Source organism: Lepidochelys olivacea, assembly GCF_965140295.1.
Source record: "Lepidochelys olivacea isolate rLepOli2 genome assembly, chromosome: 5".
In the NCBI taxonomy this organism is placed as follows: Eukaryota; Metazoa; Chordata; order Testudines; family Cheloniidae; genus Lepidochelys; species Lepidochelys olivacea.
In genome coordinates, this window is record NC_140415.1 from 39,677,199 (window position 1) to 39,695,124 (window position 17,926).

Genomic DNA, 17,926 nt, shown 5'->3' on the forward strand with positions numbered 1-17,926 from the left:
TGAATCAGCAGTGAGTCCTTCTTTTGCATATTGTGTTCAGTTCTGGTCACAGCATTTAAAAATACTGGTGAGCTGTGTGTGTGTGCATTTGAGAGTGAACTCCTGAGTGCTTGACTCTACAACTCTTAAATATTTTTGGATGTTGTAGCAATATAGTTTGGAGATGAGATGGGGTGTGGAGGAAGTAACCTGTTAGAGGTATATAAAATAGGAAATGGTTTACTCTGTAGTAAACAGAGAGCTCCTACTTTTATTTATTTTTATTTATTTATTGTTAAATAGAACAAAGGGCACACAAGGAAATTCAAAAGTATCAAATTTAAAATAGGTAAAACAGGATACCTTTTTTTTATACAATGCACAATTAATCTAGTTGAGCTCACAGCCACAAGATATATTGAAATTAAGTGCTTTGCAAAATTCCAGAAAACCCTAGACATTTATATAAATATTATTCATAGGTAATTTTCATGGGATTAATAAAATAAGGGATATAAGCCCTCAAGTTTCTGAACATTAGGAATGGCCATACTGAGTCAGAACAATGGTCCATCTAGCTTAGTATCTTTTTCTGACAGTGGCCAGTGCTGATGCTTCAGAGGGAAAGAACAGAACAGGGCAGTTTCAAGTGATCTGTCCACTGATGTCTAGTGTCAGCTTCTGATAGCTGAAGGCTTAGGGACACCCTGAGCATGAGGTTAACAACCATTCATGAACCTGTCCTCCATCTAATTCTTTTTTTAACCCAATTATGCTTTTGGCCTTCAACACCTCCTGGCAACAAGTTCCACAGGTTGACTATGCATTGTGTGAAGAAGTACTTCCCTCTCTTTTAAACCTGCTGCCTATTAATTTCATTGGGTGGCCCTTAGTTCTTGTGTTTATGTGAATGGGTAAATAATGCTTCCCTATTTACTTTCTCCACATCATTTGTGATTTTATACACCTGTCATATCCCCTCTTAGTCATCTCTTTTTTAAGATGAGCAGTTCGTCTTTTTAATCTCTCCTCATATGGAAGCTGTTCCATACACCTAATCATTTTTGTTGCCCTTTTCTGTCCCTTTTCCAATTCAAAAATATCTTTTTTTGAGATGAGGTGACCAAAACTGCACACAATATTCAAGGTGTGCGCATACTATGGATTTATATAGTGGCATTGCTATGTTGACTGTCTTATTGTCTGTCCTTTTCCTGAGAGTTCCTAACATTGTTAGCTTTTTTGACTGAGGCTGCACATAAAGCAGATATTTTTCAGAGAACTATCCATGATGACTCCAAGATCTTTCTTGAGTGGTAAAAGCTAATTTAGAGCCCATCATTATGTATGTATAGTTGGGGTTATGTTTTCCAGTGTGCATTACTTATCAACGTTGAATTTCATCTGCCATTTTGTTGTCCAGTCATCCAGTTCTGTCAGAACCCTTTGTAACTTTTTGCAGTCAGCATTGGTCTTAACTATCTTGAGTAATTTTTTATCATCTGCAAATTTTGCCACCTCATTGTTCACCCTCTTTTCCAGACCGTTTATGAATATGTTGAACATCACAGGTCCAGTACAGATCCTGGGGGACACTGCTATTTACCTTTCTCCACTTTGAAAACTGACCATTTACCCCTACCCTTTGTTTCCTATCTTTTTAACCAGTTGCTGATTCATGAGTGGACCTTCCTTTTTATTCCATGACTGCTTACTTTGCTTAAGAGCTTTTAGTGTGGGACCCTGTCAAAAGCTGTCAGAAAAGTCTAAATACACTATATCAACTGGATCACTGTGGTCCATGTCCTTGTTGACGCTCTCAAAGATTTCTGATAGATTGGTGAGGCATGATTTCCCTTTACAAAAGCCATGTTGACTCTTCCCCAACATATTGTGTTTATCTGTGTCTGATAATTTTCTTTACTATGGTTTCAACCAATTTTTCTGGTATCAAAGTTAAGCTTACCAGCCTGTAATTTCCAGGATCACCTTTGGAGCCTTTTTTAAAAAAAAAAAAAGGGGGGGGGGAAGGGGGGAGTGTTACATTAGCTACTCTCCAGTCATCTGGTACAAAGTCTGATTTAAGCAATAGGTTACATACCATAGTTAGTAGTTTTGCAGTTTCCTTCAGAACATCTGGTCTTGTTGACTTATTACGGTTTAATTCATCTGTTTATCTGGGCATAAGTGAACCCCTAATAGCCTAGTACTTAAGGTACAGGAGACTTTCTGATGCCCCAAGAGAAAGTTTAGGAGACTAGAACAGTTGGGTTGCACGTCCGCTTCTGTTGCTGCTCTGTCACTTTGAACAGTGAGCTATCAAGCAGTTATTGCTAGGGATCGCTTTTACACCTGAGGTTAAGTTGTTCCCTTCATGTGCTCTCTGCCTGATGAGAAAAGCAAAGAACTAAAGTCCATCATGGAGGGCCAGAATATATCTCAACACAAGTGATGTACAATGTATTCGGCACTTCAGCAAGATCAATGTCAACAGCTGTAAAACATCTTTTTGAGTAAGGATCTTGGACTTCCCCCAGAAGCACAAGTCATGGTTGAAGGCTTGATTTTTTTAAGATATTGACCTTTTGGGATGGAAAAACAGATAAAATACTGGAGAGATTCAAGAAGACCAAGTTGACAGCCAAATCGTTGGGGATCCAACCACCTTTCAGCATGAGACATCCTTTAAGTCTGAGAGGCAATTCCTACCTGCTCAATCACCACCTCAGTACAAACAGTACTAAAAAGGTCCTCTCCTTGAGTTCCATGCAGATAAGCATTGCAGGGGCTTTATTAATAGTAAAGTAGAACGTCAGAGTTATGAATTGACCAGTCAACCACACACCTCATTTGGAACCGGAAGTACACAATCGGGCAGGAGTAGAGACCAAAACATACAGGACAGTACTGTGTTAAATGTAAAGTACTAAAAAAAAAAAGGGAAAAAGCCGCTTGTTTTCGTAGTAAAATTTCAAAGCTGTATTAACTCAACGTTCAGTTGTAAACTTTCAGAAGAACAACCATAACGTTTTGTACAGAATTATGAACAACCTCCATTCCCGAAGTGTTTGTAACTCTGAGGTTCTATTGTAGAAGTATTGTTACTGTGTGGATTAGAGATGTGTGTTGCATACAGTAGAGGCTATGTGATTCAGCCACACCCTGTTTGGTCTTTGACTGCATTCCTCATCACTTTGCAGGAATTCCTTTAATGAGAACATTCCAAGACCTGATATTTTTCTCTCTGATCAACCTAGAAGCCAAGGAAGTACCTCAGTGATATGAGGGAAAATATTTCTAACTCCTGATACAAACCCAAAGAGAAGCTTATTTTATATTAACTTGAGAAAAACAAATATACTTAGCTGAAGATTTAAATTTTATATGATGATGCCATGGCTATGATTCCTTCCGGAAAGCAGAATGACTAGTTGACTAGCAGATAGCATATGGCTTATTCCACTAGATTTCAGACGATATTCCTGAAATGATGAAAATATTTCTTAACCTTGAAATCTTTAAAGCTGCTGCATAGAATCCAAGTCACACCTTTGTGCAACGCTGCTCTCAATTTAGGAGTGCAGCGTTATTCAGAAGAGCTGTGCTTTATTATTCACTAAAGCTGGTATTTTCAATGGAGTCTTAAGTACTTAGCCCTGTCTCTAGATGGTGTGACTACGAGTCAGTCTCCCATGCACAAAAGTTTTCACAGTCAATTCTAGATAGAAAGGGTTACTTACCTGTAACTGGAGTTCTCGGTATCCTGCCTCTGCATATTCACAATCACCCACTCTCCTTCTCCATTTTCTGGAGTTGTCCTTTAATATACTGAATGGGCAGAAAGGAATAGAGGGGAGTTAGAGCCAGTGTCCTTTCTGTATACTTGGGTCTGCACGGGACTTTGTGCTACCCTCAACAGCCACTGCTCTCTAGATGGTTTCTCAGTTTGCAGCACCAAGCTTCATAGCGTGAGAATGAGGATCTGCAGAGGCAATCTACTTGGAGAACTCAAACTGCAGGTGAGTTAACCTTCTTTTAGCACACTTTCTTTATCAAAGGGCATTATGAACTTTTTTTGGACTTCATTGAGTTTTCTGTGCATAGTGAGAGCAGAATTTGGGCCCAAATTAGGAATGGATTTTTTTTGTCTGGATTTTGGGAGGAGTCTGTTTTAGGTCATGTTTAATCAGAAGGCAGCTTCAGCTAAAATCTTGTTAAATAATTCATTGCTTTTTAAAAATGAGATTTGAAAAAGTAAAGAATAATTAATAAATATGCGTGACTGGATCTAATTGAGGCCTTCAGATCTGCTGCAGTTTTGACTGTTACTCTGCTGTTTTATAATCCATCAAAAATAACATGTGTGAGCATGCAGTTCACCTTTTTACATTGGGCTTGCAGAGAGGGAAGCTACGTGGCGGTAGTGAAGTATAAAGTGATCACGACAAGATTTCACAAAAGCTGTCTGTTTCATGCTCTTTGTCTGGTTGCTGTCATTCATAACCTATTATTCAGTTCTACATTTTCTGCATGTAATAGTTGGGAGTACTCTTGTGTACCCAAGTCATTTTTCCCCTTTCTTTCTTCCCCTTTACCTGACAAAATTTACTAACTGAAGAGTTTGTTTATTTATTTATATTTATATATAGCTAAATATAAATTATATATATAAATATTTATATTTATTTATATTTAGCTATATATAAATATAAATAAATAAGCAAACTCTTCAATTAGTAAATTTTGTCAGGTAAAGGGGAAGAAAGAAAGGGGAAAAAATGACTTGGGTACACAAGAGTACTCCCAACTATTACATGCAGAAAATGTAGAACTGAATAATAGGTTATGAATGACAGCAACCAGACAAAGAGCATGAAACAGACAGCTTTTGTGAAATCTTGTCGTGATCACTTTATACTTCACTACCGCCACGTAGCTGTGTGTGTGTGTGTGTGTGTGTGTGTGTGTACACAGTGTAAATACCCTTCAATAGGCTCAGGATGACATTTTCCATTCTCTAAGACTCTTGAAGTTGCTCTTGTATGTTTCAGGAACCTGCAGAGAACGGAATGACATGTCTGTAAAACCTCAATGGTTTTACAAATAGATTCTATAGTCTTAGTGAGGAAGCAAAATACCCTCCTGCAATTACCTAAAGAACAGAGGTACTTTTTTTTTTTTAAGCCCAAAAGCTTGTGGCTGGTATTGTAATACATTTCTTCTTGAACCAATTAATTCGTCACCTAATGTCTCAATGCAGTGGATTTCGAAGATCCTTTCCTGACTGGAGAGATGCCAGTTTCCTTCCTCTTCCCATTTCATTCCCTTCAAAAATAAATAAATATTCAACTGAGTACAAAAAATAGTAACAACCTTGAGCCCAAAGTAGGATAACCAGATTTTTGGAGCCATGAACCAGTACGTTTTTAGGATTATTGGAGGGAGTCTGTCCCAGCTGAAGGGGAGATTGGGCTGAGGTCGATGTTGGGCCAGGGGCTGGGGATCCAAGCATGTCTGATGTCTAGTGGGAGGGAGATGAAAAAGGATGACTTAGTTGGAGTTGTTTCGTTGGTGGGAGGGAGGCATGTGATTTGTCCTGCCTCCCTAAATGGTGACTGCAGTCTAGCTGTGTCTACAAAGAGCACTCCCGGAATAGGGACAGGGCATTCCAAATCACTGAGGTGTCATACGCTTTTGTAGTGTTTGGAGCAGTAGTTTGGAAAAGGTAGAGAAGCTGGCCAAAAGGGAGACAATGCATCAAGGATCAGCACAGCCACATTTGGGCCTCTATTGTTCAAGTAGAGAGGAGAGAGGAAGTGTCATGGGAGGAAAGGGAATAGAGGGGAGTTAGAAGAGGGGGAACATAAGGAAAGAGTTGACCAATCATCAAGACGGTAGCATTGGAACTGGGACAAAATCCATTGTTACTATCATGGGTCAACAAGGCATCATGACTGCCTAATTAAAGCAGAATGTGTCTTAACCCTTGTCAAGAGACTGATCTTTTTATGAGAGGTTTTACATTCTTTCTGTGGTTATCGTTCAATATTTCATTAGCCTTTTCACATCTTACCCTGAATTTTCATGATCTGGAACACAGAAAAGAGGATAAGTGTTTTCCTTCAGGATGACTACAATCTAATCTTTTCTAATGGTGATTATCTAACATATTGGATTTTAGTGAGGGAGGCATGGCGAGTGATCATTTCTGCTATAGCTACTCTCCTAACCCTTCCAGACAGTATCCATGGCAGTCACTTTTCTGCATGTAAATTTTCCTTCATTAGTGAAATGGTTCTAGATTAGGGTAAACCTATGGAAATTCTAGCCTCAGGATCAGGCATTGGTGCCAGAGAAGTAATTTCAAAAGAGAGAAATGACTACCAATCACTGCACACTAGGGTCTTTCCTCTAGATATGCTATTGTATAAAATGTTAAGAGTTTCTAGCCCTCATGTGCCAAGAAGCAAAATGAAAAAAAATGTTGCGTTGTAGTTGAGGAGTAAAATGTCCAATTTTCTTTTGGATTTTGACTCAGATACTGAAGTCTGTTTGAGAATCCCTGTCATCCATTGCACACTTTGTTTCGTGGTAGGACGCTCATGTACAAGTCATGTACAGTATATTGGAAAATATTTGTGTCACTGTGAATTTCTCCACTTTCACTTCTACTTCAGTCTTTGGACTGCAGCTCTCAGAAATGAAAGATTTCAGCCCCTTGGATCACTGAGGGAATAGCAACAGTCCTCAGTAATGAACAGCTTAATTCTGCTTGTAATTCTACATTCTAATTTTCCTACTGATACTTAAGAAGGCTCATGTGTCAAATATGGGTGATTAATGGTAAATTAGGGTTTTGGCAATCCGACTTTTAGCGTCTAGTTGAAAGGACGTGGTTTGCTACAGCTTTTACACCTGAATGGGCACACTTTGTACAAGCAGCCAAAGTGCTCTTGTGGCTTTGTGGTTGCTCATAGGTAACCCTAGTTATAATGATGATTGAGTGAAAAGAGTGTATGTTCTTTCCTATTTTCAGGTTGCTAGTATTGGAATCTACAGCTCCATCAGGAGATATGTCCCGCCCACATCACATTGCATCAGTTGTTCCAAACCGCTATCCCCGTTGGTTCACGCTAAGTCACATTGAGTCCCAGCAGTGTGAGTTGGCATCAACTATGCTAACAGCAGCCAAAGGTAGCGTTATCAATAAAGCTGATATGTATTTTTAGTAGACATGCTATATTTCCAATATTGTATTTCATACACAGAGTGAAGTTAATTTAAAACTGCTGCTTAGGAGTCTGAATTTTGATCTGAGAAGCACTTGAGGAAGAAACTACTAACTGAACAAATTTAAGTCTGTTACTTGGTTTTCTAGCACTGCTGCTAGACCAGCTGGATAGTAGCCAAACAGACCTGGTTCAGGTCTGAGACAAGTTATTTGTTTTGCAGTGGCATAATGTGGATGACAAGACCCAGCAGTGGATAAATCAGTTCTAAAATTCTTAAATTAAGAGAACTTTGAGCATTTATTGAGCTAACATCAGCAGGCACTGAAGGGATATTTGATTTCATGTTTTCTGTTCACGTGTGCATTTAGTTAGTTCTTTCTAAGAGAACTTGTATAGCTGAAACTTGCTTATATTGCTGTAGTTCTGGCACATGTAGTGGTAACATCTGTACCATTAGTGAATGTTTTTCGGTAAACTAATTGTTTCTTTGTTTTGTGGTTTTGTTTTTACATTGCAGGTGATGTTCGGAGGCTGGAAACAGTGTTAGAATCCATCCAGAAAAATATTCACTCCTCATCACACATCTTCAAGCTTGCCCAGGATGCATTTAAAATAGCAACACTCATGGACACTTTGCCAGACATCACTCTTTTGAAAGTTTCTTTGGAGTTAGGCCTTCAGGTATTCCCCAAATTAGCTATTGCTGCAGTAAGAAACTGTAAGTCCTTGAACCAAATTCAGTTCCGCAATGGTGGGTGCAGCTCCCATGGAAGCCATTGAGAATTGTACCCACTTATGCAAGGCAAAGTCCAAACATGACCCCTTCTCTTCACTGATTTGTATAGTACTTTGATAAAAATAGGGCCAGCATGTGGCACCGGCTTCAGCCCTTTTACACCATACAGGTGGTGGTACAAGACTAGTGTAAGCAGCCACAGTATAGGAGTGTATTCAGGGTGAGAGGAGGAATGGCCAGAGAGCTAAGTGCTCTGGTTATTCTGGGCTGCAGAGAAACCAGTGGGCAGACTTGCATGTCTGTCTAAATTAGAGCAGCCAGCCCTTGTGGCTGCTCAACATACATGTTGGGGCTGCTGTGGCACCTAGACCAGACCAACATTAAGAAGATGAAAAAGTGGCATAAAGCACAGAGAGGCAGTTGTACACTCTTGTAGTCTAAGTGAATGGTTCTTCTTTGCATTTTGCTGCAGTCAAAAAAAAATTTTCTTCGAGGCAATTGAATCTTCAGTTTGCAAGGGACTGCTTCTTTTAAGAAGTCCTGTTTGGAAGCTATGTGCATACATTTCATTACTGGTGGGGAAAAAATATTTTCTTCAGGTGGCCTCTTTGCATTCCTGGCCTTGGGGATGCACACATGGTGCAGTTTGGGCCGATGGAACCTTCTAGTAGCAGTGTCCATTGGAGCAATTGTTGGAGTGCAGGGCTGTAAAAGGAGGAGAGGGGGAATGCTCCGAGAACCTTAGTTCCTTTGAACCACAGTAGTGGAGAGACTGGGATCCTTGGACACAAATTCATTGGGACAGACAGTTCTCACAGCCTTTGTTTAGTTAGCATTGAGTTCTTCCTTTTAATTCATTTCTTTTGTTCTTCTCTTGGATATTTTTATTAAGGACTTTGTGGCCTGGCACAGGTTTTTGGTTCCAATATGTCAGAACTGAAAGGAGAAAAAAAAAAAAAAAAAAAACAAACCCAGGTTCAGATGATGCACCTCTTACCTGTCAGCTTTCTGCTTTTGGACACAGATGTGCTTTGTCTGGCCCTCTAGAGGAGTGGGAAAGTTGTTCGTCTTGTTGCTGTATATGCAACATCTCCTTCCTCAGGAGCATCAGAATTTCCTGCAAGCTATGCTGTTGCAGTAAGCATTAGTGACTAAACCCTTGAACTCCAAAGCACAAAATGATGCAAGTGCTGGGAAACTAGCTTCTTCTCCAGTCCCCAACGTGGTTTAAAGAGCTTGACAACGTCCCGGCACTGGCGTCTGCCTCCCTGACTGGTGCCAAACCAAAGGGGCCAGTCTATGGAAATGCTGCAAAAGATCACATCCAGCAAAGCAATAAACAGTTGGCTTTACAGGTGTCAGCCTCTGCTGAAAGAGCCAGTCCTCAAGGGCCTGCCTCTGAGAATCCAGGACTTCCAGTTCGTCGCACTGAGGTGCAAGAGCATGTCCATAGTGCTGTGGCCCCGAAGTCCGAGTCACAGCAAAGGGTGGTATGGAAAGCCAACTCTATATATAGGACCACCCTGCCCGAGATCCATTGTCATTGGTTCTGTGCTTGAAGCCTGATAAGGCACCTGATATTTCCTGCGATCAGAAGAGGCCCTTCGTGCAGCACTGTATACGTTATCCTCTGTACTTGAAGGTAAAAATAAAAAGCATATGCAGTGAGGCAGGTTCCTCCTTCTCCAGGAAAGAAAAAGAGAAATCTTTCAAGGCTGAACAAGTTTCCTTAGCTATGCAAACCTTCTGAGAGATACAGGATCCTCCCCCTTGGACTTCTACTGGTGTCCCGGGGAAACATCTCACCCCCTTTCAGCTTTTCACTTAACCAAACCACTATCACCCTTGGAAACTTCCTCCAATTCGAAATCAGGCCATGTCCAGCCAGATAGCTTTATTTGCCCTTCCCCTCGCATGGAATGGATCAAGAAATCAGGAGAGCATTATTGAGACTCAGTTCCAACCTTTCAGATTGTGTGAGCTCACTCTCCCACACCCAGGGATTATAATAGGAAATTCTAAATTGGGTACTGGCAGAACTGGGAAGGTACCACCATGGGCAGTGTGGCCGAATTCTCCTTCTAGTAGGCATTGCCATGAATTTAAAAGGGCTAAAGGAAGCTGGCAAAAAGGGAGCCATCTTCCAAAGAGTTGGAGTGAAATGCCCTGCACTGGGACCATCCTGCCTGGATATCTAACTCTTGCTAATATCAAGGAAACAGTCTTCTTTACTTGTCCTGGATACACTGTCTGAAGAACTAGAGGCCTGTTGAACCTCGAAAGTAGATATGGATGTCTAATCCTGTTCCTCACCAGAGGATTTGCTCCATTGCCATTAACTCATAGAGGGAATGGTGACTACCTTAAACTTCCCTTTGGTAACTTTAAACAAAACTACAACACATAGTTGGTGACACAGTTGTTTACCCTCTAGGAGCAAGATTAACCTGCCAATTCTAGATGGTTTTATTATAGGCTTGCAAAAAATACCTGGTTAAACCCAACATCTGGACCAGCAATTTCTAAGAAAGCAGACAAGTTACCTCTGCTGATTCCTGAGGGCTTTGAGTTCTTCCAGACCCATACAGCTATTATTCGTTGAGTGGCAGCTCCCACTATCAAAGAGCTAAAAGATCAAGTCTGCTCTACTCCCTTTGGATTGAAAGGGTAAGAAGGGAAACCCTCGGTAGAAAGACTGTCTCCTCTGCCACATTAAGAATTACAGTGGTAATGGAGGAGGAAAAGGACCTTGGAGTATTGGTTGACCCTAGGATGACTATGAGCCGCCAATATGATATGACCATGAAAAAAGCTAATGTGGTCTGGGATGCATCAGGCGAGGTATTTCCAGTAGAGATAAGGAGGTGTTAGTATTGTTATACAAGGCACTGGTGAGACCTCATCTGGAATACTGTGTGCAGTTCTGGTCTCCCATGTTTAAGAAGGATGAATTCAAACTGGAACAGGTACAGAGAAGGGCTACTAGGATGATCCAAGGAATGGAAAACCTGTCTTATGAAAGGAGACTCAAGGAGCTTGGCTTGTTTAGCTTAACCAAAAGAAGATTATAGGGAGATATGACTGCTCTCTATAAATATATCAGAGGGATAAATACCGGAGAGGGAGAGGAATTATTTAAGCTCAGTACCAGTGTGGACACAAGAACAAATGGATATAAACTGGCCATCGGGAAGTTTAGACTTGAAATTAGATGAAGGTTTCTAACCATCAGAGGAGTGAAGTTCTGGAATAGCCTTCCAAGGGAAGCAGTGGGGGCAAAAGACCTATCTGGCTTCAAGATTAAACTCGATAAATTTATGGAGGAGATGGTATGATGGGAGAATATGATTTTGGCAATTAATTGATCTTTAACTATTCATGGTAAATAGGCCCAGTGGCCTGTGATGGGATGTTAGATGGGGTGGGATCTGAGTTACTACAGAGAATTCTTTCCTGGGTATCTGACTGGTGAATCTTGCCCACATGCTCAGGGTTCAGCTGATCGCCATATTTGGGGTTGGGAAGGAATTTTTCTCCAGGGCAGATTGGAAGAGGCCCTGGGGGGTTTTCGCCTTCCTCTGTAGCATGGGGCACGGGTCACCTGCTAGAGGATTCTCTGCACCTTGAAGTCTTTAAACCAAGATTTGAGGACTTCAATAGCTCAGACATAGGTGAAAGGTTTATTGCAGGAGTGGGTGGGTGAGATTCTGTGGCCTGCATTGTGCAGGTGGTCAGACTAGATTATCATAATGGTCCCTTCTGACCTTAATGTCTATGAGTCTATAACTGCCAGGTGGTAGTGTCCAGATACCAGTGTTATCTGAGGGAGAGGGGGAAACAGTGCACTTTGCACAATCTGTACCAGATCTAAGGAAAAGTGGCCCAAACCCCTTATTACCAAAGGTTGGTCAATTGCGAAGCATACTTTGCATCTAAAGCTGTAGTATCCATGGTTACATTGAGGCACCATTCATGATTACATTTGGACTATTTTTGGAACAAGAACCAAGGTAGAAGACTTGATTTGTTTAGCTCTAGAACAGACACAGTTGTAGATAAATTGAAATACACCAAGTTGGCTGCAAAGTCTCTAGGGATTTCTCAGTGCCCTAAGAAGAGATTTGTATTACCAACATTCCAATAGCAGAGACAGCCATACCCAACCTCTGCTTCCTATTCATTTCAAAGAAAGCACTTCCAACAACAGCCCCCTATTTTGCATCAGCAGAGAAGCATAGCATACATGTCATAAACTGGAAGGACATCTGCTGCGTCATCTTCCTCTCCACCAGCCTCTCATCCTCAGGTTTGATTGGGATGCTCAACCTCAGACCAGATTTAAGCCACCTACTGAGCTGCCTCCTCTTCATTTGGAAACAATCTGTCCTGTTTCTTAGATACCTGGAGTACTTTCACCATGGACTGATGAATCCTGGAGACTGCCCAGCAGGATTACTCCATTCAATTCTAAAGAAATCCCTCCCACCCCAGCGTTTCTTCCCCATCCCTCTTCAGGGATTCTTATCAGAAGAACTTGCTAAGATCAGAAGTTCATTCACTGCTAGAGTTGGTGGGCGCAATAGAGAAAGTTCCTAAAGAGTTTCCAGGGATGGCATTTTATTTCAGGTACTTCTCATCCTAAACAACGATGGTGGTCTTCAACCCATTCTAGACCTTCGGAAGCTCAAAGCTTTTTCATCAGGAAGTTCAAATTCCATATCCGTATCCTAGCCTCTGTTGTCCTCTCCCTCTCTGTCCAAGATTGGTTTGTGGCTCTTGATTTACAGGATGTTTATTTTCACATCTCAAGCAGATATGTACACTGAAAATACCTGGGGTTGGTTGTGGGAAGAGATCATTATCAATGCAAAGTTCTTCCATTTGGTCTGTGTGAATACTCAGGATGATGCAGAAAGTGCCTTTCAGAGTGACAGCATGCTTGAGATGTCAGGGTATCCATATGTATCCTTATTTGGATGATTGGCTTACCAAGGCATCTTCATAGCAGGAATGAGCGAACGCGCTCTCATAAACATGTACCTTATTCCAGACACTGGGTTCAGGAAAAACTGGTAGAAATCACACACAGTTTTGACTGAGCAAGAGGGGAAGGTGACCTTGGAGCATTTCTAGATACTCAGAGCTTTCCGTCTAGAAGAAAGCTATTTAAAAATCCTTGTGGCAATAGAAATACTACACTGGAATACACATCATACAGTAATGACCTCCCTGGAACTGATGGGTGTTATGGCTTCAAAAATGTGTGTAATTCTATATGCACATCTAAAAAAGAGACCTCTACGATACTAGTTAGTTGAATGCATAACAAATACTGATAGAATGCTTTGTGAAATTGACACTACCCAGGGATGTGTTCCTATCTTATATGGTGTAGTCATAAGAGCTGGATTCAACTCCCCAGTTTACTCAGCCATAGTTACTTGCTTGTACTAGAACAGTCCTTCACAAAATTACAGTTCTTACTGGAACAATCACATTTAAATATAAAAATGAGAGAGAAAGAAACAGCCTATTTGCAAGTGCATTTGAAATATGGAGGTACTACCTTTAAAAACCAGATAAGGCACCTTTACTGGAATTTTGATCGTTAGTGTTGAGCTTCTTTAAATTGAGGTTTCATTCTGATAGATGAGTCAAATCATTATTGATTCTGAAAACAGAAACAATCACTGGAGACTTGGCAGAATTAAGCAGCAGAGCAGATCGCAATAAATACTACTAGTATGTATCACTGCGGTCAAGTGAAAGGCAATACTAAGGGTCTAAGGAAAAAAGTTCATGGCTAGCCTACCCAAAATAGGCATATATATCATCCATTTTAAACACCATTTTTTCTACTTGAGGACCCTAAGTCTTATTTTTGTAATGAAGCATTTGGTTACTTTTGAGGGAAAATCTTACCTTAAAAGAGCTGCAGTTTTATTGTGTGACGGAGAATATCGTTCTAAAAATAATCTGTCCTTCCAATAGAACTGGTCAGCATTTTTCAAATCTTTGAAATTTGAACCAAAAAATGACCATTTTTGGTAGGATTTTTTGCAATTTTTCAGTCAGCTCTATATCTAACTAACTCAGATTCGTAATTGTTTGTGTGCTGTCTCAGCTTTGTAGCAGAATTCTTTTGTCGTAAGTGTCCATCGAATGTTTGTTTGTTTTTAAATAGGTGATGCGGATGACATTGTCAACATTGAATTGGCGGCGGCGGGAGATGGTGAGGTGGTTGGTAACATGTGCAACAGAAGTAGGTATGTTCTGCAGATATTGTCCAAGGAGTCCTGCCTTCATTAGCCTGTCTTAAATGGTTTGATGGTTTCATTTTGTTTGGCTATGTATAGGCACTAAAAATGTCAATCACTTTCGGTTGGTTTGTAGAATTTACTTTCTGATTAGAAGCCTTTAATTATAGCATTAACAAGCAATTTTTTTTGAGCACATAAGATAACAGACATGGCCCAAGTAAAATTAGGACTGAATAGTTTGGTATACTTTGTCTTTCAAGATGTAGAATGAAGCAATTCCCACATGCATCACTGTTTGTGGACTTGTGGTCACTGTCTGTACACATGTTAAGAAGTAGTGTACTCCGCAAGTAGCTTCATTGATATCATCATAGAGTAACATACCACTCAACATGAGTATGGATGACAGAATCTAACCTTGTAATTAGAGTCGAAGAGAGAGGTGCTCTGGTGGTTAGGGTGCTAGTTTGGAACTTAGGAGACCCAGGTTCTATTCTCTGCCTTGCCACAGACTTCTTGCGTGTGGTTTGATGAGTCACACAGACTCTGTATGCCTCAGTTCCCCATTTGTAGAATGAGCATGATAATACTTCCCAACCTTATAGGAGTGTTGGGGATAAAAAAAAAAATTGAAGTGCACAGATTCTGCAGTAATGAAGGCAATATAACTACCACAGATAGAGCAATTTTAATTGCCGTTAGTATTGTTCCATTAAAGCACACTTACGATCTTTGTGCGTGTTCCTGCTTTTCATGGATCTGAGTCAGATTCTGTCTAGTAGACAGCTGAGACCCCTTTGTGTTTCAGAACTTCATGAACCCACTTTTCCTGTTCAGGATTACTTTGTCCTTTGCTTTTACTTAGCTGAGAAATTAATACTGTCGGTAGCCTGGAAAGTATAGTTTGCCTTTCTATGCCCTCGGACAAAAAGTGGTGTATGTCTGCAAGTTTTCATGCAATGGTGCAGTGTTTTATTGCTTTTATAGCTTGACTAAGTATCTGTAGATACTAGAGCATATCTTTTATTTTGTTCAGTTGCCTGTGTACAGATAAAATGCCTTTATTCATGCCATATAAAATTAGTTCACATATGTCCAAGAACCTATAACATAACCTATAACCTGACTAGGTGCCCAGCTCCGAAGGCAGCGCTGCCAGCAGCAGCAGCGCAGAAATAAGGGTGGGAATGTGAAAAGTGCTATTTGCCAATATCACTTTTCACAGCAAACTTAGCGCCCTGTTGCCACCCGTACTTCTGCACTGCTGCTGGGACCCTGGGGCTGACAGCTAACGCCCTGCTGCCTCCTAGTGGGGGATTGGGGGTCAAAGAGACCCTAAGCCTTGGTGGCGGAGCTGCAGCTGTCCCTTTTCCCCTCCTCTTGAGTGTGCACAGCCTTTCGGCAGGAGCCCCAGCCACCTGGGGCTGACCGCCACAGCTCTTTACAGAAAACAAAACCACACAGCTCACGCCTCCCTTGACACATTCCCATGTCTCCCTTGCAAGGCCCGCCCCATAGTTTTAGTGCCAAATACAAATACATGAGCAGTTTTGAGATAGCTGAAAGCATTTTTCCCTGCCATCAGGGGACTATTGACATAGAGGTAAAAGGAGGTTAAATGGTTCTAAAAATATTAGATTTTGAGGGTTGATTTGAGCCGTTTGGTCAGATGTTGAGACTTTTGAGTTCTGTAACTGGCCCCACATGTTATGAGCCAGGACTTGTTATCCAAAATTCATTATCTTAAATAACAAGAAAAACAAGATATCTTGCCAGGAAATTAAAACTTTATCATGTGACTTTTTCAAGTTCTCTAACAGTTTCAGGGACTCTACAAGAGCAAACACAGGATAGTCTTATTTTAATGTGCATTTCCCATCATGTTATCTCCATTGAGTTTGTTTGCATAAATAGCAGGTGGTTGGATGTATTGATAACCTACTAGGCTTAGTTTGAAAAAAACCGAGTCACGGTGAAAGCCTGTTTCTGGTTGAATCCTATTGATTGTCAATTGTTGATGATCCTGTCTCTGATCTCTCACAGGTGTTTATGCACTGGATAGCATCATGCAGAACTGGTTTACGCTTTTCACTCCAACCGAGGCCACTAGTATTGTTGCGACAACCGTGATGTCCAACAGCACCATTGTCCGTCTGCATCTGGACTGCCATCAGCAGGAGAAACTGGCCAGCAGTGCTAGGACGCTTGCCCTACAGTGTGCCATGAAGGATCCTCAAAACTGTGCCCTCTCTGCACTGACCTTATGTGAAAAGGATCACATAGCTTTTGAGACCGCTTACCAAATTGTTCTAGATGCTGCTACAAAAGGCATGAGCTACACGCAGCTTTTTACTATAGCACGCTATATGGAACATCGTGGTTACCCTATGCGGGCCTACAAGCTGGCCACTTTGGCCATGAACCATCTCAACCTGAGTTACAATCAGGACACACACCCTGCCATTAATGACGTTTTGTGGGCATGTGCGCTCAGCCACTCCCTTGGGAAAAATGAGCTTGCAGCTATAATACCTCTGGTGGTCAAAAGTGTCAAATGTGCAACAGTACTGTCAGACATTTTGCGTAGGTGTACTTTGACCACACCTGGGATGGTGGGACTTCATGGAAGGAGGAACTCTGGGAAGCTCATGTCACTGGACAAAGCCCCTTTAAGGCAACTCCTGGATGCCACGATTGGAGCCTACATTAATACAACACATTCACGACTCACACACATCAGCCCTCGACACTATAGTGAGTTTATAGAGTTCCTTAGTAAGGCCCGAGAGACTTTCTTAATGGCTCATGATGGACACATTCAGTTTACACAGTTTATTGACAACCTAAAACAAATCTACAAAGGCAAAAAGAAACTGATGATGTTGGTTCGTGAACGGTTTGGTTGACGAAAATGTGTGAGGGCGGGGGGTGGGAGGGAGGGTGGTTTGTTTTTACTTGAGCCTGCCTTTGTATCCTTTTTAACTTAAAGAAACAGAGCCACACCGGTATTATATGTGTATAGTTATATTGAGTTTGCAAACTAAATTGTCATGTTGTGAAAGTTTGTGTGTTTATTTTTTTTCCTTTTTTTTCCTTTTTTTTTTCTTTTCTATTTTGTATGAGAGAGAGGTTAAAAAAAGGTTTGGTTTACACTGAGTATATGTTGTCAAGTGGCAAAAGCCCACATTGCTCTCCTGTTCTTTCTGTATACGTTCACAGCCTCAAAAACAAAACTATATATTGCAATGGCTTTAAAAACCAAACCAAACACCTCCATCCTGTGATAAGTACCTCGAATGGATCCAGCTTTACTCCTTTGTAACTCATCCTTACATTTCAGCATAGTTAAACAAACCAACAAATGAAATACTAATAGTTAAAAGGCTGACCACGTGGCTTTGCAGTGCTGTTCATCCAGAAGCATGGCACACAATGCTTGTGCATGTGGAAACTTAGCGACTGTCAACATACATTCTCAGGGATTTATCAAAAAAAATTAAAAAAAAGAATGAGAGCATTTATTGTACTGTATATATATTATAGTATATGTCTGAATATTGAAAAATATAACATTAACTAATTTATAAAAAAAAATTCTATGTAATGCAAAATACTTGAAGCTGCAGTAGCTTGGTTTTAAACAAAAAAAAAGAACCTATCAGAAGGACTAAAGTGCGCCTTGCTTCGGGGTTGGCTCAGGTGGTGAACTATATGCTGGG

At 40.8% G+C, this 17,926-nt stretch overlaps 1 protein-coding gene across 3 annotated transcripts in view; it reads left to right on the forward strand.

Annotated features, from left to right (window-relative positions):
* The window catches only part of ZSWIM6 (zinc finger SWIM-type containing 6), a 166,172-nt gene extending 149,020 nt beyond the window's left edge, over positions 1–17,152 (forward strand). For all 3 annotated transcript variants that reach the window (XM_084629357.1, XM_084629356.1, XM_084629355.1), the window contains exons 11-14: positions 7,016–7,173; positions 7,729–7,892; positions 14,132–14,213; positions 16,251–17,152. In XM_084629357.1, the coding sequence (XP_084485483.1) occupies positions 7,016–7,173; positions 7,729–7,892; positions 14,132–14,213; positions 16,251–17,113 (1,267 nt within the window). In that variant the 3' untranslated portion in view covers positions 17,114–17,152. The remainder of the gene's footprint in view (positions 1–7,015; positions 7,174–7,728; positions 7,893–14,131; positions 14,214–16,250) is intronic.
* Positions 17,153–17,926: the final 774 nt, after the last annotated feature.